The sequence below is a fragment of the Triturus cristatus genome, chromosome 1_2 (assembly GCF_964204655.1).
Source record: "Triturus cristatus chromosome 1_2, aTriCri1.1, whole genome shotgun sequence".
NCBI lineage: Eukaryota > Metazoa > Chordata > Amphibia > Caudata > Salamandridae > Triturus > Triturus cristatus.
In genome coordinates this window covers 254238242-254265650 of record NC_140580.1, presented here as the reverse complement: position 1 = coordinate 254265650, position 27409 = coordinate 254238242, and the positions used below count along the sequence as shown (strand labels likewise).

Below are 27409 nucleotides of genomic sequence, written 5' to 3'. Positions count from 1 at the left end.
GTCCCTCTGTGCTTTGACTGCTGGTTCAGCCCTCCAGCTTTTGTGGTGTGTGGTTTTTGGCTGTTAGTGAAGCCGTCTTGGTCCTCAGTTTGGACCATCTGTGTATTTTTGGGCTGACTGGTAAGTCGCCTGTGGTGCTCCCCACAGGTCTTTTATGTTCTTGACCTCTGCTGCGGGTTTCCCTAAGAGGTGTTCCCCTGTTTGTTTGGGGATGTGTTATACCCTAGGTGGGGTACTTGTAGGCTATTGTATAGCTCTGTCCTAAACTGGGCGTTTCCTGGCGTCACTGTATACCACTTGGTGCGGTCTCTTTTTCTCTTGCGCCTTCGGTGCAGCTTGCGCTGCTCCAGGTCCTGTCCTGCTCAGTGTCCGATGGGGTTCCTATCCCTTTTATGCTGGGCTTGCCTGCCCCCCTCAGCCTCTGGATCGCCAGACCGACTTTTGTCCTGCTGTCTACGGCGTTTTGTCGTAGTGGTTTCCACCTTATTATCCGACGTTTCGGAATGGTCCTATGCCTTGTGTTCCAGGGGGGCTAGGTTATTCCTGGTGTTCCCCTGTGTTCTGGTTGACGGCTTTCGGTCTTTACTTCATATTTCTCTCTTGTAGGTGGGGTACTTGTAGGCTATTGTATAGCTCTATCCTAAACTGGGCGTTTCCTGGCGTCACAGTATACCGCTTGGTGCGGTCTCTTTTTCTCTTCCGCCTTCAGTGCAGCTTGCGCTGCTCCAGGTTCTGTCCTGCTCAGTGTCCGATGGGGTTCCTATCCCTTTTATGCTGGGCTTGCCTGCCCTCTTCAGCCTCTGGATCGCCAGACCTACTTTTGTCCTGCTGTCTATGGCGTTGTGTCGTAGTGTTTCCACCTTATTATCCGACGTCTCGGAATGGTCCTATGCCTTGTGTTCCGGGGGGGGGCTAGGTTATTCCTGGTGTTCCCCTGTGTTCTGGTTGACGGCTTTCGGTCTGTACTACATATTTCTCTCTTGTCTTCTGGCAGGTCCCCCTTCTCTTCGTGGGACGGGTTATGCCACGGGCACGGTCTTTCTCTGGGGCTTGTTCTGGGGTTCCTTTGCCTCTGTCGTTGTCTTGCGCTCGGGTTGTTCTCCGCACACTACTTCATAGTATTTACCAGCTGCCTGCTGCGCACGCCTGGTCGTTATGGTTCACCTCCGTGGGCCTGGACGTGTAACCGTGTGCTGCTGTCCCTTGCTCTGCCGGAGCTTTGCACGACTGTGTCTTCCTTCTCACTTATGCGCTTGTCGGCTGTGGGGCCGTTTCTGCCTTGTCCCCTGCCTCAGGGCTAATGCCATTCAGCTGTCATCCTTGCTGTGCGTGTGTTCTCCTGTTTCCACCTATTCTCCTTGGATTTTGCGGGTGGTTCTTTTCTTCATTTGGTACTCTCTTGGTGCCGTCCGTCTGTCAAGTACCTGAACCAAAACTGGAGGTTTCCGCAGGAGCAGACGTTTGTTCCTCAATCCCCAACTCCGCTATCACAAACTAATTCGCAAATAGCAAAGGGGGGGAAAGGGGATTTGGGAAGAAAAGAGAGACCGCCACTGCTTTCTTCTTCTGGACCGGAACTATTTCTTGCAGCTACGTTGCTTCCTGAAAACAGAGATAATCATATACCACCTATTGATTACACAAATCCAAAACTCCTTGCTCCCAGCTATTTATACCTGTTCCTTCTAAGTGGCCTGCTGCTCTCTTGTAAAATTGCTTCTAATAGCTTTACTGGTTTGTGGACTTCATTATATTACTCTGCAAACAGAAACAACATGTAAGTACATCCAGTATAACTTCCTAACACTTTCTCCTATTATTCTTTCCTCAGTAATCAATATTTACCTAGGTTTGATCTTTATTTGGTATTGTTATCTTTCACTGTGTTTCCTTTTCTGATGCTGGAGAATATTCTATGTGGTTCTGAAACTGGAGTTCTCCTCTTGAAGCAAAATCTCCGCAGACTTGTGTGTGTGTGTGTGTGTGTGTATATATATATATATATATATATATATATATATATATATATATATATACACACATACACATACACAAATACCACTAAATCTACCCTTGGTTGATCTTTCTGGAGTTCAGTAGATAGCCCTAGAAGTTGAAGTATGCCTCCTTATCTGGATTCAAAACTTGAGTCTCTCAGTACTTCTGTCTTTCTTGTTTAATGGTTCTTCACAGAATGGTACTACCTTGATACTCACTACATATGCTATCATCATCATCATATCTTTATTCAACGGTTGAGTCATCAAAGTTCAACATATAAAAATACATCAGTTATTCAAAATTCAAAATACGACAAATTTCCCAAAAAATATAAAATAGTTAAAATTAACATTAAATTCCATGACACAACTCTCAAAGTTAATATAAAACTACAATATCTTTAAAATATTCCCAATTTACTAAAATCTATAACATATTCAACATTTCTAACACATTTAAATCAATAGTAAATATCCATATCCTCAAATTAAGAAGACATTTAAAAACAGCTTTTAGAGCGAATTGACCATGTCCATTTGAGGAATTTCGCAACTGCTATCGCAATTGTCGGGTTAGAATCTGTACTTACAATTCTCAGGGCGTCCACATACCTCCGAGTACCCATAAGCCGACAAATGGGTTTTATCCACATTCGGCGAGGTGCAAGATATTGAGGACATCCAAACAAAATGTGACTGACAGATTCTTGTTGGTCCGGACACCAGGGGCATCTGTCACTTGAAGACCCCACCCATTTCATCATAAACTGCCTAGTTGGGAGGGTACCAGCCCTAAATTGAAAATACAGTTTACGATCATATGGCCTTTCAATAACATCCCAATATTCTTCAAGCATAGGCCTGGTCTTAAATTCGAGAAAATGACCCGTGAGATTTGTTGGTAACTTCTCCAACATTATTGAATGGTGGACCATTTCCCAATATCTTGCTTTTAAAAGTTTTTTACATGGGAAGGTTGCATTTTGAGGATTATCCCACAGATCTACCATTCCCATCTTCCCTAATAGGGATCTAATCTCACTCAGCCATTTTATTTTATGAAAAGGATCATTATTAATAATATCCATAAGGCCTCGAGCGTAATGCGTTAACTCCTCTGTACTCCATATTCTACACCAATATAACAATGGGTGCAAAATTACTAAATCTTTAAATCCCTTTTCTCCCTAGATCCCATTGTAGAGGGATTAAAGGGGTACTTTGTGGTACACCAGTCAATTTGCGAACAAAAACTCATTTTCCACCTTAATCAAGCGGGATACGTTTTCAAAGCCCCATAGTTCAGCTCCATATAGGGCTGAACTTAACACCTTCATCCCATAGATCTCAAGAGCTGGGCGGATAGGTTTAGTCTGTGATGTTTTGAATTTTTGTAGGAGACAACCTGCTTGTTGCTGATGTTTAAGGACAGCCAAATTAATATGGTTATTCCAACGCATGTCTCTCTGCAAAGTCACCCCTAGGTAAGTGAAAGCGTCCACCTGTTCTAGTGGACATTTGTCCATGACTATATTGCCTCTAAAAGATCTGTGTTCATTAAACGCCATGAACTTGGTTTTGACAGTGTTTATTTCCAGCCCATGCAGGCGACAAAAATCTACAAAGCGCGACACGGCTTTTCTGAAGGCCACAGGGAGTTTTAGAGATGACCAAGGTGTCGTCCGCAAACGAGAGGACAGGGATGCAAATACCATCCAGCACCGGGGCATCGGTGGGGGTCAGAGAAAGGTAATCCACCACCCCATTGACAAAGAGCGAGAACAGGGTAGGCGCCATAACGCACCCCTGCCGCACTCCCCGCTCAACGAACCGAACCCGTGCAAAAGTGTCCTCATGCATGCGGACGATCAGTGTTAATAATTCCGGGGCCATCCCCAAATCCTTCAAAACCTGCCATAATTTGTCACGTGGGACTAGGTCAAAAGCTGCCCTCAGATCCACAAACACTGCATACAGGGACCCTTTCCCTAGGACCACAGTGCGCCAGTACAAAGTTACAAAACGAAAAACTTGATCAATTGTACTTGTTTTCCTACGAAATCCCGCCTGTAATGAACTCAAGATATTATCACCCATCCAATCCTGAATTTTAAATAGCACTAGCCTTCCCATAATTTTTTGAATGGAATCAATCAGGCTGATAGGCCTGTAATTACCTGGAACAGCCTTGTCCCCCTTTTTATAAACCGGCACTATTTCTGCCCCCTTCCAAGAGGAGGGAACAGCCCCGCCCAGGGCTATAGCATTTGCCAGTTGAGCTATATACACCCGCCATGTTTGCTTATCATTTAAAAAAACATCTGCGGGAATGCAGTCCATGCCTGGGGCCCTACCATCTGATACAGTCTCCAAAGCCCTGTCCACATCTTTCAAACTAAAGGTAACATCTTTATAAAATGTATATTGATTAGCGTGACCACACTCATAACTTCCACTGCGTGCATATTGTGGTTTAAAAAACTCTACCCACATGTGTTGCGCAACATTATTCTGTGGGCGTTCAGGACACCCACCCCATCCCATTTAAATATATCCCAAAACAATTTTGGATTCTTAGCTTTACATGCGTCTTTCAGCTCCTGCCACTTACATCTATCCCATAACTTCTTCGCCTCATTCTGAGCCTTCTTATACAGCCCCCTCGCCTCTCTAATCAAAATGGGATCCCGCTTCTTTATAGCCACACCCAGATTCAATCTGGCTTGTTTACAAGCCGCATTATACCAGCTTTCCACATTCCTTCTGTTTTTCCTATTTCCAAGGCCCGATTTACAAAAATAAAACTTCAGGTGATCAAAGAGTTTTCCATGCTCTTGAACAATACAGGACTGGGGGTCAGCAATCTTCACAAGGGATCCCAAATCTACCAATACTTTATTTACATCTTCCCTAATTAGCGTCAAGGTCTCGGGGTACTTAGCGACATGGCTCCACTTAAGATGTCTCTCGTCATTTGCTAGGGCTACTTCAGGGACTATACTGTCATAGTTAACTACTCCCAATCTACCTGTTTCCAATTTAAAGGAAGAGGTAAGTGGGTTATGATCACTCTCTAGGCGTGTAATGACAGCCATGTCCATAAGGCAATGCCATAATTTTAAATGGACACGCAAGTAATCTATTCGGCTAGACCTATAGCCGTTGTCATACGTAAAACTTCCCTGCCTATCAGAATGCGTGCGCCCATTGGCGGCCCTTAGATCATTTCCCATGCATAATCCCTTAAGTTGTATAGCCGCTTCAGTCCACTTTTTTATGGGTACCAACTCAAGTTGGGGAATACCCCATCTGGAGTCTTCCTCCTCCATTATCTTTTGGTCCTCATAGCCTAACGGTTCGAATGTAACATTAAAATCCCCCGCAATAAGCGGGAATGAGTTAATTGGTACGATCTCAATTAAGTTATCCAAGGCTGAAACTACCATCGATTTTTTTTTTTTTTTACCTCCTGGGAGCCCTCTTGCATATACATTAAAAATATCTAAACTACCACCAGTCGACAAACTAAGTCTCACCGCCAATATATATTTATTTAGAACCGGGAGTTGCCTCATGTTACAACTTAGTCCGTTTGACCCACATCACTAATCCTCCCATAGGCCGTCCCCTTTCCTTTCTGTCAGCAGGGACAAAGAAATTCACATACCTCTCACGAAAGGCAGGTTCCACCAACCAGGACTCTTGGAAGAGGCAGATGTCATATGTGTCAACAAAGGTGTACCAATCAGCCAGATTCAATTTGGAACCGAGACCCGCCACATTCCAAGTTACTAGTGACAAGGATGAGGATCTATTGGATTTGCTATAAACATTTTCAACCCCCTCTGTACCTACATCCAATTCAATTAGAGATGATGGAGTCACCATTACATTACCTTCCTGTTCTAATTGAACTATAGTCTCTAAGCTTGAGTGGTTCACACCTAAATTCCGGGGTATACTTTCATATAGATTCTCATCATTCACCTGCATGACCCGTAAACATCTTTCTAGTGGTGGTGATCGAAGTCAATCACAATCTTCCAATCCTGACAATACCTCGAATCTATTGCGATCTGTTAGACCCCTTACATTATTCCTATTCCAAACCCCCTATTTGATAACAGTTTCCTGGGTACTGGAACTATTATTGGATAAAAAAAAGTCAAGGGTAATGACTGAATCACAGTGTCTGTAACCTCGTAAGCCCATTTGCAAATGTGATCAACAGCCCTCCGATCTCTAAAATTGATAATTATACAATCACCGTCTGTTGACTTTCTCCGCACCCCCACCCAGTCCACTCTTCTCACAAACAATATTTCCGCCGATACGTCAGGGGGGAGAGGGCGATTTGTATTAAGCCAAAAGATACATTTGTTCTTAAGTTCCGTGTATGTCTCCCCCTTATCCTGACACAATTGGGGAACACCCACAAGAACCACCACATACGGAGTAGAATCCGGAGGAAGATCAATGCGTGGTAAATTTTGTGAGGGGTGCGGTGCAAGGGTAGGAGCATCCCTCGCCAGTTGAGACTGGGTCACAAATCTCGGAGCCTTTGTTGCCACTATCCTATTGCTAGAAGGGGGTGGATTAATAGGTTCTACTGGAGATTTATTGATGGGTAAAGATATAAGGCCAAGGCCCATAGATTTGTCATCGTTTTTTTTCCTTCCCCCCCTGAGAGGAAACTGGGGCCTTTACGATCCCTGTTTTCTCCACTTGAGCCTTTTTAGTGTTTTTTGCTCCATTTACCCACACACCACCCCGCAATTGGCCCGATGCAACAGCAAGTTCTAGACAAACTAATCTACTTTCAATGCTATCAGGTCTGTCATAGATTGGAAGGCAAGTCTTTTTAAATAGTCTTCCAACTTGCTCCAAAAGTTAGATCCCAATTCATCTGTCGAAACATCCACTGTAGGGCTTGGGGGGTCCATGTCTATTTCAACGATTGGATGGCATGTGATGGGGCTAGTTGAAGGTATTAAAGCTGAAGGACCATTGGTTTTCGTTACTTTGGCTTTCCTTCCCTTTATTTGTGTTTGTGCTCCATTCCGCTTCCTTTTGTATGTTTTATTTACTGCTTGGTGACACACCCCAGCTTTATTACCATGGGCAGATCTAGTCTTAACACACGATAGCGGTGTCCCAGAGTCTCTAGTGTCCAATTTAGAGTTTGCAGTGGCAGTAGTGCGGATTTTACGTGGCTGCAAAACAGTCCGACATCCATCCGTCTGTAAAGGGGAATTCTCCTCTTTCATCGGTGTCTATCATTGCATCAGTAACCGATACCGAAGAGGGCAAGGGGGAATTAGCTAGGGTTAATCTACCGAGGGAAGATCGTTTACTAAATGCAATATCCAACGATAATCTTTTTTCTGTTAGTTCGATTTCATGCGCCAAAACGGACGAAGCTCTAACAAGGAACTGGTCCAAAGTGCCTGCTGTTAGACCACCCGACATAGTTTTTTTTAAGAGAGGTTAGGCATAGGTTTACAACTGGTACACTAACCTTACTTGCTGATGTTAAGGGGGGTGGCCCGTCCCGTCCTCTCCGTTCTCGAACGGGCTCAAACGGGCGTCCCGCGTTGTCAAGGGTGCGTGGTTAAATACCACCGCCAGGTGAATAGGAGGTTACCGGGAAGAGGCACTAGCTGTGTGAAGAGCTAGGGCTGCTGGTCCTCGCAGTCCCGCAAGAATGTCCACAATGCTGCTACGGGCACTAGCAGGTATTAGAAAGTTGATGGAGCTTCTTTCAAAAACTGAGTCCACTGAGAGTCCGCTGTCCGCAGTCCACGAGTGTTGAAAATAAAATTAAAAGTGGTAAAATCTCAATTAAATAGGCACAAATTCTCACCGAGTGCCCAATTAATACACAGGTGTTCAGATGAAATAAGGAAAATGTGGCTGCCTGCAGCAGGGGACTCGCTCCTGGCGGCAGCCTCCAAATGCCCCCAATGCGATTCTACCTGCAGGCTCCACACACTATGTGCAGCCTCCGTGCCTCCACGCTGGAGGGGTGGTCACTCAGCACCCCCACCTGTCTTCCGTAGATCCAAAATTTCGAAGAGTGGTGGGACAATGAGCACCCCCGCTCCCCTTACACCCCGCTGTGTGTAAAATACGGGGGGGTCGCAAACAGGGAACAGAGCGCGAGGACTGGGATCAGAGATCGCCGAAAACAGCCGGCGTCCTCCTCGCGCCCTCCTCACGCTACCGCGATCTGAGTGAAAACCATACATATGCCAATAAGTTTGGTCTTTTGAAGTCTTGTGTTTTATATATATGTCTCTCTACTTATCTCATGAAAATTCTGGTTCTCCTCAAAGGACGTGCGTCTGAATCCTCTCAGGAAGAAACTAGGTCTCTGGCTCAGAACTTGAGTGCCGCAGTATAAGGCAACAAAGTCAAACTGCTCAAATGTCCTTTGAATCTGAATTTCCTCAAAAAAATCTTAATGGAAAACGGAAGTCTAAGAACCTCCTTCCCTCACAAATTGAAATTCTGAAAATTCGCTACTCGACGTCTTTTCTAATAAATCAGCTCACCTGCTTCACAATGTACCTTACTGTTATTACCGGAGAACTGAACAGCAACTCTTCAAAATCTTCTTCTTCACGGAAACGAAACGGCGCGAACTGAAAAAGGCAGCCGTTTTCGAAGTTACCTCAGTTGAGGTGCGCTGAGCTACGCGCTAACGAGTGCGAGCACTGCTGTGAGGAAGAATCGGCCAAAAGACTAGACCGATAACCTGAATGGAGATGTCGGGCGGCCATCTTGGATTTCCGCCGCAATTCGGAAAACAAACAGGAGAGCAAAAAGGATACTAATCTCAAGGACATTACTCTCCTACGCCTAGCAGGGCAGTACTGATTACTTTTTCTCCCAAAAGATCGTAATTTAGGTGAACTGGGAGATTTCCTGTGAAAAGCCCTGACACCGTCCCTCCGAGGATTCTGGCGGACGCCCTTTGCCCCTCGTGTGGGTTTGTGGTATCGTGGCCTTTCCTTCTCCTGGTTCTGGATTATTTCTGCTTGGTAGGGGCTGGACCGTCCTTCCTGTCCCCCTGACACATCCCCTGTTGGGGCCCTGTGTTCTTCCAAGCTGGTGAGGTTCTCTTGCAGACCCTTCTCCCCTCTGGGTATGGCTAGGGTATCTATTCTACGTTAAGGAATCTGCGGATAGTAGTCTCTATCAGATGTACAAGTTACTTACCTTTGGTAACGATGTATCTGGTAGAGACGATTCTAGCCGCAGATTCCTTCACGGCCTGCCCTTCCTCTCTGTTCTGCAAGGACCTTCAGCTCGGTCATCTGTTCTTGACTCCCTGTGGGTGGATTTGTCTTCTGCAGGTGCCCTCTTTCACTACCTCCCTGGCGGGATGTTTTGTTCTGTTTATTTGTTCCACTCCTTCCTTTCTGGTAACTGGACGGGAGGTTCATGTGTACGTCTGCATCCCTACACCCTGGATATTCCAGTGTGGGGCCTACTCCCACTCTTCGCTCTTTACAGGGGATACGACGCTCCTCGATGGTGTTGTCTTGGGGCAATTTGTCGTTCCTCCTCTGTTCTGGAGTTGTTGCCCTTCACTGTTCTAGATTGTGGTTGCAGACTTTGTCGTCTGCCATGACATTTTTCACACGTTTCTTTCTGCCTCCAAGGAGGATATCGCCTTCGCTTGGCAGGGGTGCTTCTCAGAGAGGTGCTCTGCTCTTTCCCTTCCATGAATTTCTGTAACACAGTGCCTGGCACTGTCCCTCATGGTGCTGCTTCTCACCATTCGCTTTTTCCCTTTCTGTTTCATTGCCTTTTTCGCACACTGTTCCCATCCTCTCACAGTTTGTGATGGCTCTGCGATGTTGCGCGGAAAAGTTATCCGAATAAAACTGACGTGTCTTGTGTTTTTTAAAGTAGTTAATCACTTCCTGCTTTGGCGAGCTCCAGGCTGAGCTCTTGCGCTTCCCTGAGCCTTATTTACTCTCTCCTCGCTGAGGCGCACCGTGGCTGTTAACGGTGCTCATCGGTAAAGAAGCTTCTTCCAATAAAAGTGGCGCCGCTCGTCCCTGGTGGGGAATGCTGGTAATAACTCACGGTCCCGTGGGGTCAGATGCAGCTAAGTGACTGTAATTAACACCGCTCCATCTGTTCGCACCAGTGTTCCAGTATTTGTCTTTCTCTGCATCGTTACCAGCTAAAGAATGTTATGCGAAATAATTAGGCTCACGCTGGTATTACTTTATCTGTGCAAAACATTGCAGTTGGGATCTTTATCTCCTACCTCAGCAAGATGTTTTCTCGTCCTCTTTGCCCTTTTCTCCTCTGTTTGCCTCTGTTTCTCTGACCTGTTCTGCTCACGATTATCTCATGTCAATTCTCTTTCACGCATTTATTATTATTGTTGTCTGCTATTTGAGTTTTTTCTCTGCCTTTGTGATCATCTTTCTCGTTTACATGTGCGTTGGACTTGGGTGCAGGAATGGATCTTGAATCATGCCTCGAGTGTTTACCCTAGCAGGAATGGACACTGTTAAAGGGAGCGGAGATGGTTAGATATTCCACAGAGAATGCGGTGGAGCAATAAACACAGGAAGCAAAGTTGATACTTGGAGCACTCCAAAGAAATGAAGAAGGGATTGGAAAACGAGAGAGGAATCTGTGGAAACCCACGGAAAAATAAAGTTAATGCTCCTTGTTAGCTCCTGGTTAGCATATGAAATCTCAATTCACACTTTTCAGATTCATGTATAACATTTCAGAAAATATTTTCTTGCTTGAAACAATGAACATTCGACTCACGCAGACTTTTACATTTCAAGCCCTATTAAGAGATTGAAAAAATAATATACAAGATTGCAATCTTAATTGAATCTGAGGAAGTGGACTGATAAATCACAGACCACTGTGGCTGACTGACGTTTTCTATTGATGCATGCCGTGCGATAATTATGTAGGTTTTCTATCAGATTTTGCAGGTTTATAAACCAGAGAAATTAGGTTAAAAAAACAAAAACTAGACTATTCTTTCTCACTGACGGAGGTACTAGTAATCCTCTTCCATCAAAACTTCAGTACTAACCATAGGTCAGTCAACCACCCCCAGTAATATATACAACAAACATTCTCAATCGCAGCATGTCTGGATTGTCTGGAATATATAGAATAAACACATGTTGGTACCATTAGTTCACGCATGCAAAAGAGCGAAGTACAAAATGCAGCCTCTTTACTGGAACTTTATAGTGACAATTACACAATGTGCACGTTCGCGATATGCCCTGGGTCAATAGCGTGAAACTCATTGGCGCTGCTAACAGACAGTTAAGCTGTCCCTAGCCAGACAGTAACCCCCCCCCCCCCCCCCCAGCCCTGACTGAATAATTAATTATGAAGCCCAGTCTAATCTGTTGTCCCCACATGCCACAATTCGATAAATGTGTTGATAGTGAATGCTACAATTTCTTTACTTACTCCACCTCTTGCCAAAATAAAAAATCCATCGTGCAGAATTCTCGAATAAAGTTGTAAAACCACATTTGCCGAGTTACACTGCTCGTTGTATGTGTATTAACAAGTTTCCAAAAGTCACCACGCATTTGTGTAGAACTCCCGGAACGTTGTCAGTTGGCTGGTTTACTGATGTACCGCAGGAAGTCTTCTGTGAATTATTGCTTTAACGTGTGGATTGGTATTTCTTCGTTTGTGATTTTACAGTAACACTTATTTAAATGTCAATACCCTGGTTCGGTGGCACTTTTTTGTTGCCTTATGTGGTATTTGTTTTTTACAGGCAACACATTTTTCTTCGTGGCGAAGAAACTCCTTCCTTGTCACCTTTTGGGGTGCACCATTCCCCTTCACACCATGGTAACAGGTTTAATCCTGCCTGTGTCAGCAGTAATTCTTTAACCATTTTCAGGGTGTTAACGGAATGAGAGAGGTTGTGAATGAGCGCAAACTAATGGTTGTGTGATTAGGGCTCAAAAATGTTGTTGCAGCTCCGACACTTTATTTCCCCGACCATCATCAAACCACTATCCTGGCTTCATGTCAATGTTCCAAATCACAAGGCAGACCCTCTGCCCTACCCACAAATGCATCCCAGGTGGGGTCCCACAAAGACTCCACTAACAGTTTACGTCACTGGTTCTCACCGCACCTCCTCGCCTGCACGGGAAGTTTAATACTCGAGCACAGGTTTCTTCCTGCAAAAGATTATAATGCCCTGATGGCTCAGTATTGAGATCTCATTTTCCATAGAAGATTGTGTAAAGTAGGGACTTGGAAGTTTTCTTTTATTATAATTAAAAACGTTTAAAAATATGTGATACTAGCACCATAACCGTGTTCTGCTATCTTTTATTTGTAAAGTCTATTTTGCGGGTCACATGAACATATTGTGTTGAGACAGAATGTTGGTCGGAACTTGTAATTCTGTGGGGAAAACATCTTGGGATATAAAATTCTCAGGTGGGAAAATATGGGCAAGAAATCAGCACAGAATGAAAGAAATCAAATGAGGCACCACCACGTAGTATTTTTGATGGTTGAAGGGAAGGGAAAAGGGTAAGGAAAAGGAATGGACTATATTAAGGGAATGGAGAGACAGATGTCCTCTTTGTTAATATTAAATTACATTGTGAATTCCCGAAAACAATCAGACTTTTTAAAATACACATTTGTATTGGTTTTATTTGATTATAAAAGCACATCATATGAAATGTGGGAAGAGGTGTGGCGCCGCGGCCAGGGCGACTGACTCCGGAATCTGGGAATCACGGTTCGATCGCCGGCGGCAGATTAGCCCAGCACCATGTGACTCTGGGCAATAGCTTGCTTAATCTTCCCGACGGCCCTCAGCGCCTAGAGACCCTTACGGGTGATTGTTTGCGCTTTACAAATGTGGATTATTATTATTATTAAATGTCAAATGCAAGCTTCATCATATAGGAACATTTTGTCACAGTCTGATTCACTGGTAAACATTATTGTGCGAAATTAAAACAAAATCTAACATTAGAATCACTACGACGTGAATTTCTCATGAATGATCTCGGAGTAATTATTTCACCCGGTTATTTAATCTGAAATTAACACATGGAACCGCTGGACTGCAAAAACCGATACCCTGTAGTATTTATTCCCCAGGGTGTGTTCGCCTTACTCTCTTTTAAGACATTCCTGTAGTCATTCTGTCACATTAGTAGCCTGTTTCTGTCCCCGGAGTTTTGGAAATGTGTTTTTATGTCCTAGCATCTTTCAGCAAAGAGTAGTGTACATCGAGGCCTAATAGCATTAGACATGTCAATGTACTCATGGGACAGCGCAGATGTTTCTTTTCGATGGTTCACGAGGGCCAACCGACTTAAAATCTGAAAAACAATTTACTCCTGGTCAAGTCTGGGACTGGAAATCATGTGCGCGGATTACATTTATTATTGAAAAGGACTCCTTGTTAGCTTTGCAGTGTGGTACTAACGGGGTTTGTTGCAGCGAATCACCATAGCCCTCCCCGACAATGCACATTTGTTTCTTGTTCATAACACATCTGACGAAATCATCATTTTGAATATTGGTAATAGTCAACTAGAGAAAAATAATTGTGTGGAATCCTGGTTCATGCTATTAGTTAATGCTGTGACATGGGCACTGATATTTAATTATCCAGGCTTTTATTTTTTTCATTTTAAATTAGCAGTGCTTCAGCATTCATTGATACAGAGCATGAGAGGAGACAGTGGTAACATAATAATAATTGTGATACAGTGGGCCCTCTGACAGTCCTGGGCTGCAGTGCATCTGCACCTGGTTCACTGAGGATTGTTGTTGCCTACTCTCCTCTCGCTCCCTTACCTTCACCCTGGAAATTATCTTGCTGCTGCCAGCGAGTTGCACAGAGAGTCTCCGCAACGAAAACACAATCCCATGTCTTTATGTTACTTTTGTAAGAAAATGTAATCTGCAGGTACATACAGTTATCCGCAGGAGATGCATTCTCCTCTGACATTTGCTAAAAACAGGCCCTCCCCCATCTTGACCCAACCCCCTTTCTGCCATCTCCCTGAAACCCTGATAAGATCTCTCCTCTCCTTAAATTTTCACCTCCGATGGGTCCAAGACTCGAAGCAACACTATCACTGCAAATGTGTACTCTGCCCTAATGAAATCAACGGCAAATAGTACAACAGCCTTGGTGTCACTGCACCTGCAACACTAATTATACCTTCCCACTCAACTGGGCCATCACTCCTAGACCTGAGGCTCAATATAGGCTGTTTCTATGAAGAAAAAAAAGAAAGATGGGCGAAAGTCCCATTTCGCCTTGCCTCGTGTTGCTTGGGCCTTGTCCATGTGCACAAGGATGACCATCCCTTTAATGTTAGGTAGCAAGGAAAATATCTCCCGCTCCATTTTTGCGATTAAGACAGAGAAAATTGTGATGAGGTAGCCCCTCACAATCTTTCACACAAATGCCACTGCATCTGGTGCACAAATGGCCCTAAAAAAAAGAGCCCCTTTATCTCCACACCATCCTCAAGGCATCTCATACAGGACGCTGTAGCTGTCATTTGTATACTGAACAAGCATTGGCATAGCCAATAGATCTCGCCTTTGGGACCTTATAAGTGTTTAGCCATGCAACAGTTGATGTTGTTGCACTAAGGATATTGTGCTGGATAACTAAACACTTATAAGGTCTGTGAGAAGTTGGCCTGGCATATGCTGTCCTCTAGTTATAGGGGACACCTTGTACCAGTCCAAGTTGACTCTTATGGTGATAGGTTAAAGACAACCTTTAAAGAAAGCTATCCTAGTGGTAGCTGTGGAGAGCAGCCTTCAGGCTAAGTCTTGAAGGAGTGTTAAGCTTATTGTTTTACCATAGATAACCTCTTGAATAACCAAATGAAAGAGTAGTCCACACAGGGATGTATATCAAATATATGTATTTATTCTAGGAATAACCCCACTAGTCTCTTTATGAGGCTAGAGGTGAAGATACAATTCAAACAAGCATTGATAGTTACAATAAATAGCACTGGAATCACAGGGCCCCAGGGAGGGACCAAACCATATATCAAAAAAGTGGTATAAAAACCACGACAATTCTCCAGACAATGCCTAGGGCATTTAGGGTCGCTGGCCCCTTGTGAAACCACCCAAGGTAGTGAGGAAGGGGACCCACGGGAGACGCGTGCAGTGGCTAAAGCTACTGTCGGGATCTCTATTAAAGCCTATGGAGAATGTCGCAGTTTGATTTTACAAGTTTAAAAACACTTCTAGCAGGAGTTCAAGTTCAATACTTTAGAGTTAAGCTTTTGAAGAGCCCACACCCACGAGAGTACCGAGGTACCACTGTTACCTGCCCCAGGGAAGCCGGGTGCATAGGTCGTTTTCGATGTAGGGTCACGGGCTGATTTTCAATAGCAAAACGTGAAGAACTGCTGCTAGCAAGAAGCGTCGTTGTTGTCGTGAAGAATGAAAATGTAGATCTTGTAGAGAAGGACCTGAAAGCAGAGGGGACAGAGTCTGGGTCACGGCACAGTGACCAGGGGGCTCAAGAGAAGGAGCCCTTCAATGTCGGGTGCTTCCAGGTGGAAGAGGTGTGGCTTGGATCGTCAGCCATGGGGTCCAGGAGGCGTCAAGGAAGGCCAGCTTCTGGAGGGCGACTGTCCCACAAAGGGTGAGGGTCGCTGCGGTGTTAGTGTCCGGATTGGATCCACTAAGCCTTGGCAACCGCAACCCACGCAAGAAACACAAAACTGCTACTGGTGCAGACCCACGAGGTCTGAGTGGGGTTTCCGGCGAGGAGACTGTAGAGCAGGCCTGGAGCAACCAGGGGAACTCTTGGAATCGCAGATTGACCTCCGCTAGGGCCCAAAAGTCGAGAGACAAGGGACCGCGGGAGGCAGCAATTTGGCGTGCGTAAAGATGCGCCCACGGGTCGCCGGAGCGGGCTAGGGCGTCGATCTTTGGCACAGATGATGCTGAGAGGTTGGCTCAATAATGGGCCAAAGCACAACTTCCCCACTCGTCGGGGTCGGGTGCTGTGCAAGAGGTGGCCGGTGTCCTGGGGTATTGGGGATCTGGGCACCCACTGGGTCCACGGTGCTGAGCTTTGCATGCACACTCACTGGCCTCTGGGATGCTTGGAAACCCACCTCAAGGTAGGAAAGGATCGTCGATGTCCGTAGGAGCAGCGAGATTCCAACCGGGTCACTTGCAGTGTTTCAGGTGCTGCCAAGCAGGGGGGAAACTCCTTTACCCCAAGGGAGATTTCTTCAGATAGGTGTGCGGCAGCAAGTCGAAGTTCAAGTCTGTGAAGTTCAAGAATAATCTGAGGCTCTGGGGACCCAGTATTCACCTCTATCCAAAGATTAGGGGAGTGTCCAGATCAGAGCCCACCAATGAGAGGTCAGGCGGGAAAAGGGTGGCTACACCCTCTCCCCTTTGTGTGTTTCCCGCCTGGGCAGGGGACAGGATGCCCCTGAACCGGTTCCAGGCGGTGTATGCAGAATGTAGGCTCTGGTGAAGCCTACGTGCAACTCTGAAAGGCATCCTGTGGTGCACCCACCCAGTTCCAATACACATAGTCTGTCTGGGGAGGTGTGAACACCTCCCTGCAACAGGATCCCTATTGTCCAGCTGCAGTGGCTGGAGTTCTGCCCAGCAACAGGCAGCCAGAGTCGTGTGGGTGGCGGGTAGCATCCATTTTGTACTACGTTCGCAGGTTTAAATTGGTGTCTAAATTCTGCCGCTTTTCCCCATATCGCCCCTCTAGCTGGGGGGAATCATGCCCTCAGTCCCATGGCTGGATTGGGGGTATGATTCCTACATGTTTGACACGAAACACAATATGGTTCTGTGTAGCCATTCTCAAGTTATCACTATCGCGATATACTTATAATGCGGTTAAGAGTATATGGTATGGCTACACTACAAACAACCCAGCAATGATTTTACGAAGGTTGCAGAGGGGCCCTACTCAGGTAGGGGTCCCCCCTCACACATATCGCAGCACCCTGCCTTGTAGGATTAGCAAGGCCTGCTTTAGGGGTGACCTATGAGGATATATGTGTTGTATTAAGTGGGATACAGGATACCTATATCCCTGTAAGGAGTGCAAGCACCACCTTACCCAGACTACAGTAGTGGTCTGGGGGTGTTATTTGGTATGGCTGTCCCAGGGGTGGCACAATAAGTGCTGCAGCCCCTGGTAGGCCTCTGAGGGACCCATGCCCTGGGTACCTAGGGTACCATCTACAAGGGGCTGATAGGGTGTCCTCAGTGTCCAATTGGTAGGTACCTAGGGTACTCACATCAGTTTTAGGGAGGAAGCAGATAGGCTGGGGTCCTGGATAGCAGGATCCCAGCCAGACTAGTCAAAAAACCATCCAAATACCAGTCAAAAAGTTGGGGGCAACCATATAGTCAGATTCCACCTTCCTACAAGGTCCCAAAGGTGATACCTATTGGGAAGAGGAAGGAGGAAGAGGTGTGGCGCAGAGGCCAGGGTGCCTGACTCTGGACCACAGGTTCACGGTTCGATTCCTGGTGCCGGCAGCAGGTTAGCCCAGCACCATGTGACTCTGGGCAATAGCTCGCTTAATCTTCCCGACGGCCCCCAGCGCTGGGACACCTCTCCGGAGGTAGCTGTGCGCTTTACAAATGCTGGTATTTCATTTAATTTCATATTGGCTATGCCAATGCTTGTTTAATGTGCCTGTGCACAGTTGTCCACTACGTGTGTTGACCTGGAAATTGGTCCTCCTTCTCTCGAGATCAGCTTGTCACATGAGTGAACGTAAGACAATGTCGGTCCAGCTGCTTTATACATTTTTTTCCAAAGAAACTGGTGTTAAGGAACTAAAGCTGAATCTCGGTCTATAGTAGTAAGGCATGTTATCGCCCCATCTCATCCCTCAAAAGAGGAGGAGAAACAACATCAATTGGATTCGAAAATAGCACTCAGGTTTTACAGTGACCATTGGGTGAACGATTAGATCTTTGAGTGTTTCTTGGAGACAAAGAAAGGCAATGCAGTGCAGAAAATAACCATCTCTGGGTGGTTAATCCTCTGTATTAATATTTCCTCCAGAAGGAGACCCCAGAGGTTACAGGCTCATTTCAATCGAGCTAAGGCTACTACCACGGTGTTGGCATGCAAAGGGCCCTTCATGGTTGTCGGTCAGGCTGCTATGTGGGCATCAGTGCACATGTTCACGAAGCAATACTGTCTTGCCAGTCAGCTCTGTTTGGTCCTGCATTACTTTTTGGTCTGAGCCATTCCAGAGACCCATCCACCACCTTGGCAAAAGAACTGCTTTGGTAGCCTCATAAGGTGAGAAATCTGCAGTTAAAATTATCCATCGGCACAACAAATTGCTTACCTGCTGTAACTCTCTTGTTGATACTTGTTAACTGCATATCCTCACCACTAAACCTCTCACCTACCTCCTCCCTACTTGTTCCATTCAAGAATGTGACTTCGCAGCCAAGTTGCGATTAAGTTTGTAAGGAATTGAGTTTGCAGTTTAACAGTGCTGATTTCGAGACTTTACTCCAGCTAATTCTCTTAATGAGGGCTCACCCCTTTTTTGCAGTCTCGCTGTTTGCTGCTTTAGCTCTTTGTTACAGACCTCATTGTAATCAGTACTTTAATGCATACTTAGAAAGAGCTTCGGATTTTTCCCTTGCATATGACAATGTACTTTTAGGTACTTACTCCTAATTTGATGGAGTTTTGTCTTGCCCGGGATAATTTTTGTTTCCCATGATTATTTGGGGAGTTGGTTGAGTCGATTGTTAGACTGCTGGCTTCTAGGAAATTTGTATTTTTTTATATTTTACTGTGGCATTTCAGCTTTAGCATGCAGTGAGAGCGAAAGTCCTTCATTCCTCCACCTCTCTCTGCCTATCTCTTTTCTGTTTCTGTCTCCACCCACTCTTCCCCAGTCATCCTTGGTTCCTTACCACATATTGTCTTTGATTCAGTCTCTCCTCTTCCATTTTAGCCCTCACTTGACCTTCCCTTCTACTTTTCGGACATGGTTGGTGCTTGTTTTTTACTTGCCACCCGTCACTTTTATTCTCCCTCCACCTCTCCTGCTTTACCCACTGACTGCCGCTGTTTGCTTTGCCAGTGCTTGTTGAATTGTGGCACAAAATTTGGCAAAGCTAATAGCAGACATATAGGAACATTGTTTTGTATGCTTCCAAGGTGCTAGTTGCATTGAATGTGGACACAGCGTGATCATCATCATTTTAGAAGTATGCAGAATAATGTTCCAATACCGGCACCATGTTGCATCTGCCTGCATTTGACAGCCATCATCGACAGTTTTGTTAAATTCTTTAAAGATGACCACCCTAATGTGTCTAGGTGCAATATAATGGCCACCTTGGAAGTATGCAAAATAATGAGTGGAGGTGGCCACTCTTTGTTTGCCAGTTCTTGTGACACAATTCTAGAAGGCTTGGCAAAAAACATACAATACAAACACAAGGAGATGATGGACGGAGTGCTGAAACTTTTCAAACACTCACCCCCAGTCACAGATCTGGGTTGAATCCATCATCATTCTTTAGCTCACTTTGCCACCCCAGTTCAGACACAGTTATATGCAAATCAGTCTTGACCCTATGCCTCATGGGAACAGTCCTGACCGAACTGCCAAGCCATGTCTTCCCTGGACCAGAAACAAGCATCCTGGGACTGGTTTCGGACTAACAGTCCTCATCAGCAAGGCTAGCTTGAATCCAGTGGCAAAGTGAGCAAGGGACCTACGTCTGGGCATACCCTGCCAACTTGGGGCGAGCAAAGCAAACACAAGGAGATGATGGATGGAGTGCATTTTTGCATTTGTCACTACGAGTGGGACGGGTGCCCAGACTTGGGTCCCGTGCTCTCCATGCCACTGGAGTCAAGCTATCCTGGCTGATGAGGGCTGAAAGCCCGAAACCGGTCCTAGGATACTTGTTTCCAGTCGAGGGAGGACCTGGCCTTGCAGTTCGGGCTGGAGTGTTCGCATTGGGCGCAGTGTCGAGACTGATTTGCATATGGCTGGGTCCAAACTGGAATGTCATGGTGAGCAAAAAGTTGATGGATTGAGGCCCAGATCACTGTACTGGGGTGAATCTATGACATTGTTCTGCATTCTGTCCATCAATTGTTTTTTTTGCAAACAAATACAATAACCAAACAATAATTCGGAAAGCAAAACTGATCGTCTTTGCCACTACTTGTTTTTCCCTAGGAGCAGCCTTAGCAGGTATTTATTTGGGTCGTCTGAGCTCTTATATAAAAATTTCTTAACTTAAGGGCGTAACCAAACCATAGGGAAAATGTGGTCCTGTGGTACATACAACTAGCACACCACTAACTTTTTTATGGGTTAATTTTGTGTAATAATGCCAGTTAAATTTGTTGGTTGTAATTACTCAGATTGAACCATTTCAAAACTGTTATTACATGATTCTTTTTTTATTTGCCGCTTCTCCATTCATGTATGTTAATTGTGCAATAGAGCCCATGCGCCATTGTTTCCATCTCATGGAATCTCTTTTCTTTATGAATATTCATCAGGTTAGGTCTGCCTATCTGTGGTAATAAATTAGGGTCTTCAGAGTAGAGCACTCGAGAAATTTCCATGAACACCCAATATGTGCCTAGGCTACTGTAGTTAATCTTGGTAATGCAAAAACAATGGCCCATTTATATCTCCAATCCGTCTTGAATCTGCTGTAGCAAGGTATATTTTCTGTGTCTTTAAAGGGGTTCAATGAGCCCTCTATAGGAAATTGAAGTGTATGTTTTTGACCTGACATTGTGAGACGCCTATGGTAAAAAGCCAATACTATATTTCTTTCTTTTTCATCAAACTCCTACCAAGGTCAGATAGCCACTTGTCTCTTAGCCTTCCGGTGAGTTTTAAAGGTATGTTATCGGCCACTTGACCTTAAACCATTTCTTTTCTGTGTGTGCTGCATGCTATAATCATGACTTCTTATGCTACCCTATTTTCCGTTTAGGAATTTCGTAAGAACTTGAAGGGTGTAAATGGAGGTAACGACTTTGATCAAGACATGTTAGAGGATATCTACCATGCAATCAAGTGAGTTGGTAATGTTATTATTGCGATGAATAAATCACAAATGTAAAATTGTGCCTTACCTGCAGTATTTTCATGTAAGTAGGTTGGAGCCATTGGTATTATTCCATTACATAGGGGGACCATCGGGTCAATGGCCATCGCCAGAAATAGTGGTGCGGAACTTTCTTTAGTTCATCCTCTGTAATGGATACTTGCTTCTTATTGTTCTTTAAGGCAACTTTAACCTAGGCATAACACTTCTTCTGGTATAGTAATACTTCAGCACTGGGGCTCGTGGGTGCAACCCAGCATCTCACAGAAAGTGAGTTAGCTGAACCATCTAATCTGCATGTGAGACTGTGCATCAGGTTATTTTCCTGTTCCCCAACAGAGGCAGAATCCAGAGATGTTTTTATCCTCTGGCATTTTTTGGGGGGAATGGGCCCTTTGATTGCTTTTAAACATTCATTTTTAAGCAGTTCGTTTTCTTTAGGTAAACAGCTTCCTTTAAAAAATCAATTATGAAAAAATCAGTGAGTGCTGGCAGTGGAGCTCCCATTCAAATCAGCTGGAGGTGGGTGTAGCTGGTGAGGTACAAAGGGCATAGACCACCACCCTACTAGGCCCGGGGAAGATTCTGGGAGATGGTGCAGGGGGATGTTGGCGTTGCTGTGGGGTATGATTGTGTTAAGCTGTCCCTCGTACGGACAGCTACATACCGCCTCCGCTGTCCATTGGCGCTGCTTGCCGTCTGTGCAAACAGAATGCCTCCAGTCTAAGATGGTGACGCTTGTAAACTGACTCTCAGCCATATCTACCATGTTTGAGCTCTGTCCACACAGTTTGCTAGGCTGCAGTGCTTAGACTGTGGCAGTCTGGTCGGGATCACAGGACGAGAGCTCTCTGACGAGTCCGGTAACAGCAACCACTATTGCAGTGCCCTCTGTGGTCTTCAAAGTTGTCTTACTTCATCTTTTAAAAGGAGGTGCTGGGGGCTTGTCCAATATGGCGTCCGTGTGGTAGCAAAGCTACGGAGCTCCCCTGCGCTGGATTGCATTTTAGCCATCCCCTGGGGCGTGCCTGCCCCAAACTCAGGGCAGAACTGGCTGAAAGTGTGTGGAGCAGGCTCGCGCAACCGATGACATCGGCGGTTGCTGCTGGGGCTGCCTTGAGCTATTACAGTGACCTAGCGCCAGTGGGACGGCGACAAAATGGCAGCTGCGTAAGCGCCAGACCCACGGCGAGCAGGAGAGACTGCGCAGGTGAACGGCGGCCCGGGCAAACCGATCAGGCCGTGGCGGTGATTGGAACTGTTCGAGTGGGCCTCATATTCGGAACAAAGGCCAGAAAGCAGACCTGACTATGGGGAAGGGCAGTACGTCAATGAGCTAGAGAGCAAAGGGCTCCACAGGGTTGGTGGTGACTGCTACAGGTGAAGGTGGTACGCTGAGTGACTTCGCGTCAATGGGAACGAGCCGATCCCTATCCATCGGCATTTAAACCCAGCAAAGCGGCGCACGCTGTGATAGCAGGTGAGTGGAGGTGCCTGTTGATAGCAGGTGAGCGGAGGTGCCCGGGGGCATTGGCTGACACTACCGGAGCCCCTCAGCAGTGTGCAGGAAGACAGACAGCCAGCCAGTGAAGCACTAAGATGGCGGCCGTTTGATTTTCGAGGCAGTGCAGCTCAGGAGCGATATATGACTGCGCGCCTGTGTCCGGTGGAGCTACGCTGTGGTGGTCGCGCAGTAGGCCCCTGACGAGAGAGGGTCTTGACTGGCAGGGGCACGGAAGGTGCAGCGTGGCTGAAGGCGGCCGGCGCGAATTAGTGCAACAACCTCAGTGGCCCTTACCATTCGAACTTGCAGCGTAGTGGCCTCCGTCCACAGCGTCTGAAGCGCGAAGAGCCCTGGTGGGAGGTCCACACGGCCAAACCGTGACAAGTGGCAAAGGACGCTGTTACAGAGAGATCGGGCCTACAGAGCCACTGGTAGCCTACCTGAGAATTGACATACAGGCTTTACCGAGTCCTAAATGGTTGGAGTCGTGTGGGGCCCCCCGAGCACTGGTGACAGCGTTATTTATATTCAGCGTGGGAGGACTGACATTGAGGGACCGGACCTTCATCTCTGGGAGGTTGCCAGGCATTGCCACCTCGGTTGACATCCACTGAGCTGGGATCCCTTAGAGCGTGGTCTTCACGATACCACCCTCAGTGCCACCATGACCACCTATAGGTCAAAGAAGGACGTTGCTACCATCAAAGATCTCCGGGTTAATGGGGCCACCAAAAAAGCTGGGAACGTGTCAACCTCCCTGGATACGGGTGGAGCGAGCTCACCGGCGCGACAGGAGGCGGATGAGGAGGCCCCAATCACAAGAGGCTTCATAAAAGCGCTCTTTGGCATGTTGCAGGACGATATAGCAGCCCTCCGAGCAGAAGTGGCCACCGAAATTAAAGCTCTGCGTCATGACATTGGGGAATTAGAGCAGAGTGTGGACTCGGTGGAACGCGCCGCGGACTCCAAAGGAAGAGATGGCGGAATGCAGTAGAGAGATCTTGGAACTTAGGGATCGTAATGCTGACCTCAACCTGCACCTGGAGGACTTGGAAAACAGGTCATGCAGATTAAACATCCAAATTAAAGTGGTGCCTTTGCAAGCAGATGCAGGTCACTTGGAGGACTACGTTCTGCTCTTCTTCTGACACATAGTCCTGGCCTTGGATGGGAAGTAACTCCTGGACCGGACGCGTAGGGTGGGTCGCCCCTCCGCCTCACCAGGTGCGCCGCAAGACATTCTGACATGTCTTCACAACTATAAACAAAAGGAGCTAATTATGGCAGCCGTGTGGGACCAACCACATGTCCTCTTTGAGGGCACTAAGGTTTTCTTGTACCAGGGCTCGTCGGTCATTACACTCCAGAGACGATGGGCAATGGGACTTGTGACGGCGTTTCTGAGGGACAAAGGAGTGCAGTACAGGTGGGGACATCCATTCTGGCTAGTCTTCATGTGGCAGGAAGAGACACTAGTGACACGCACACCCTCGGAGGCGGCGGGCATTCTGGCAATAGAACTCGATAAGGACTCTCTCACCCCCCCACCACGATCAAGCACGCAACTATCACCCCGGAGTCCCTAAGACGACGCATAAAGAACCTTCCTCTGTCACAAAATACAAGGCCCACGAAAACCGAAAGCATCAAGGAACGCTCAGCTTTACTGCGGCAGCTTTCTGAGCACTACCAATCTCCGGAACGAGACATAGAATAATGGCAAGCCGCTCAGACCTCAACATCAGTGAAAGGGGGTGGGTGGCTCCACCCGGGGCCTAAGTGTATTTTCATCATATCTGACCAGTTGCAGCGGGAGCCGTGAACACCTATCCCTCTTCACACCTCCCGCGGATTTCCAACGACATGGACCCTCGCTACAGAATTGCAAATTGTGCACCAATTGGTGCTTTTGTTTTGCTTCCTGTGCTTGTTGTCATATTCACTCAATGTTTCTGTGCTCTACACTTAATCAGACTGGCACACTCTATACATGGGTTGGGGGTGGGGGTAATGAAGGAGTTGCTGGGGGCTCTCATAGCGGCCTACCCTATTTGAACCATGGTGCAAGTAATTAGCTTGAATGTAAGGGGTCTCAATTCACCAGCCAAAAGAATAGCAATCCTTAATCAGCTTAGGGCGGTCCAATGTGATCTATGTCTCCTACAGGAGAGACACCTTTTGAAACAGGATTGCCACAAGGTGATGTCGAGATGGTTTGATCGTCATTACTCTGGCCACGGGAAAAAGGCGGGGGTCGCATTCCTGGTGGCCACGCACTTCCAAGGGAAAGTTGATGGGGTACAATCTGAAAACCCGGGGTGGTTGTTGTCTTTGAGGGTATCTCTTGCTCAGCATTCACTCACTATAACTTCCATCTATGCCCCCAATGAACGGCAGGAACCTTTTAAGTGCTAAGTGAAGTACTGGATTCCCCAGACTCCAATTTGGTAATAGGGGGAGATTATAATCAGGTTATGGACGCCACCATAGATAAGTCTCCTCCACATCCAGGGCCCACAGGGATGTTTTCTCGCCGAGGGGTGAGTTAGCTTGCGGATGCAGGACTTACCGATATTTGGCAGGCACTAAATCTGAGTTCCCAGTCTTATTCCTTCTTATTTGCTGCCCACCAATCTCACGCTAGAATTGACTATTTCTTGGTCTCAGCTCCCTTATGCTCAAGAGTAGTCCAGGCCATGATTGAGGTGGCAGCCATATCTGACCATGCCCCGGTCCAGTTAAACTTACTCCTCCCGATAACACATCAGACCAACGAAACATGGCGTCTTAATCCTAAACTTTTATTTTATGATGCCACGGTAAAGGAAGTGAAGAAGGCCATAGTAGACTACCTATCTGTTAACAACACACCAGTAACCGCGATAACGCTTTGGGAGGCTCTCAAACCAGTCGTTAGAGGCACATATATCGCAATAGCGGCCAAACTTAATAATGAACGTAGGCTCACAAAAATAGACGGCAACTAAATATAGTGCAGAAACCGCTTAGAGCGCTGGATTTGGACGCGGCTGCGTATGCTTTGCGAACGCGACAGAAGTATTATGCGGGGGAAACAAGGCAGGAAAGCTGCTGACACACAGATTGAGGGTGCAGGTGCACTCAATGCATGTACAGGGCATCATAGATGGCAGCGGACATTATCTTGCGAGGGTTGAGGATATAGCGGCAGAGTTTGGCTGCTTTTATGCACAATTATACAAGGCGGAAAGGACACCCCCAGACATTTGCTCGCGGTACATCGCGCAGGCCCCAATAACAAAGGTGCTGACCGCCCACGCTGAGCAGTTTTGGAGAAAGACGTAACTTAAAGGTAGGTACTGGACGCAATAGGTCGACTGCGATTGGAAAAGCGCCAGGGCAAGATGGGTTCATAGCCACCTTTTACAAGCAGTATGCATCGCTTTAATCTACAATTCTAGTTCATCTATATAACTCATTTAGTGACTCGGGAGAGCTCACTAAATCAATGCACATGGCAATAATCACGGTGCTACCAAAGACAGGGAAAGATCCCCAGCACTGCTCATCATACACCCCCATATCACTTCTGAACGTAGATGCCAAGATTTTTATGGGGATTTTAGCAGGGCGATTCGGTAGACATATGCCAGGGTTGATCGAGCCTGTTCAATCTGGCTTTATACCAGGTCGCACCTGAGGTGATAATACTAAATGGCTTTTTTATCTTCTGGACAAGACTAGGCGTTCACAAGTTCCGACGCTGTTCTTGTCAATAGACGCCGAAAAGGCCTTTGACCGCGTGCATTGGCCTTTCTTGCATGAGGTACTGGAGATGGTGGGCTTTGGGCCCAGGTTCCGGCGTTTGGTCGGGGCTGGCTATGTGGATCCAAAAGCGCTGGTCTGGGTGAATAATACTGAGTCTTCGATCTTTCCAGTCGCAAGAGGGACCCACCAAGGCTGCCCTCTTTCACCACTTTTATTTGCGCTCTATATGGAGCCGCTGGTGGAGCGCATCCAACGCCATCCAAAGATAGAGGGCACCTGAAAGAAACACGTTAGTTAGATTCCTCACCTTAGAATATCCCCAGGCGTCAGACTGGATCCGGAAGATTTTTCGTCAGCAATACCCCTTGCGCGTCGCTAGGCGTCGTCTGCGGCTCCGCGTCCGTCGTCGGCGTCGTGCGCCGGAATGACGTCGTCGGAGTACTTAGACGCCGCCCTCGCGCGCTGACGTCAGTTCTTCTTTTTTCCGCGCCAGTAAGCGCAGATCCGGGAGAGCTACCCCTTTTAGTCTTTTTTGACTAAATCTTTTTTGATCACTTTTGATCCTTGTCTGTCGACATCTGGTGCCGGTAGCATGCCTGGGTTCAAGGCTTGCGAGGATTGCCATCGACTGATGTCGGTGACCGATCACCACCGCCGGTGCCTCTACTGTTTAGGCCCCGACCACGACGCGGAGTCGTGCTCCGATTGCCAGGCCCTGACTTCGAAGGCTCGGCGGGAGCGGTCCCGCAAGCTTCTCGAGCTTCGCCACTCGGCTCCGCGTCGTGCGCGATCCCGGTCCAGGAGGAGGTCCAAGGATCGCTCGCGGAGCCCTAGCCGACGCCACCATCGATCGTCGGGCTCCAAGTCGTCGGGTAAGTCCAAACGCTCTAAGAAGTCCAAGAGGCGACATCGCTCTTCGGACTCCCCTCGCCGGTCGCGCGACTCGGCCGAGGGTCCGGGTGGTTCCACCCCCGCGGCTCCGGCGGAGCCGCATGCGCCGCGCCCGTCCCCA

The 27409-nt window shown here is 46.8% G+C and overlaps 1 protein-coding gene across 5 annotated transcripts in view; it reads left to right on the top strand.

Moving 5' to 3' along the window:
* Window positions 1-27409, top strand: part of GBF1 (golgi brefeldin A resistant guanine nucleotide exchange factor 1) — a 2300480-nt gene that overhangs the window by 1168399 nt on the left and 1104672 nt on the right. For all 5 annotated transcript variants that reach the window (XM_085603553.1, XM_085603551.1, XM_085603552.1 and 2 more), the window contains one exon: window positions 21033-21115. In XM_085603553.1, coding sequence (XP_085459679.1) covers window positions 21033-21115 — 83 coding nt within the window. The remainder of the gene's footprint in view (window positions 1-21032; window positions 21116-27409) is intronic.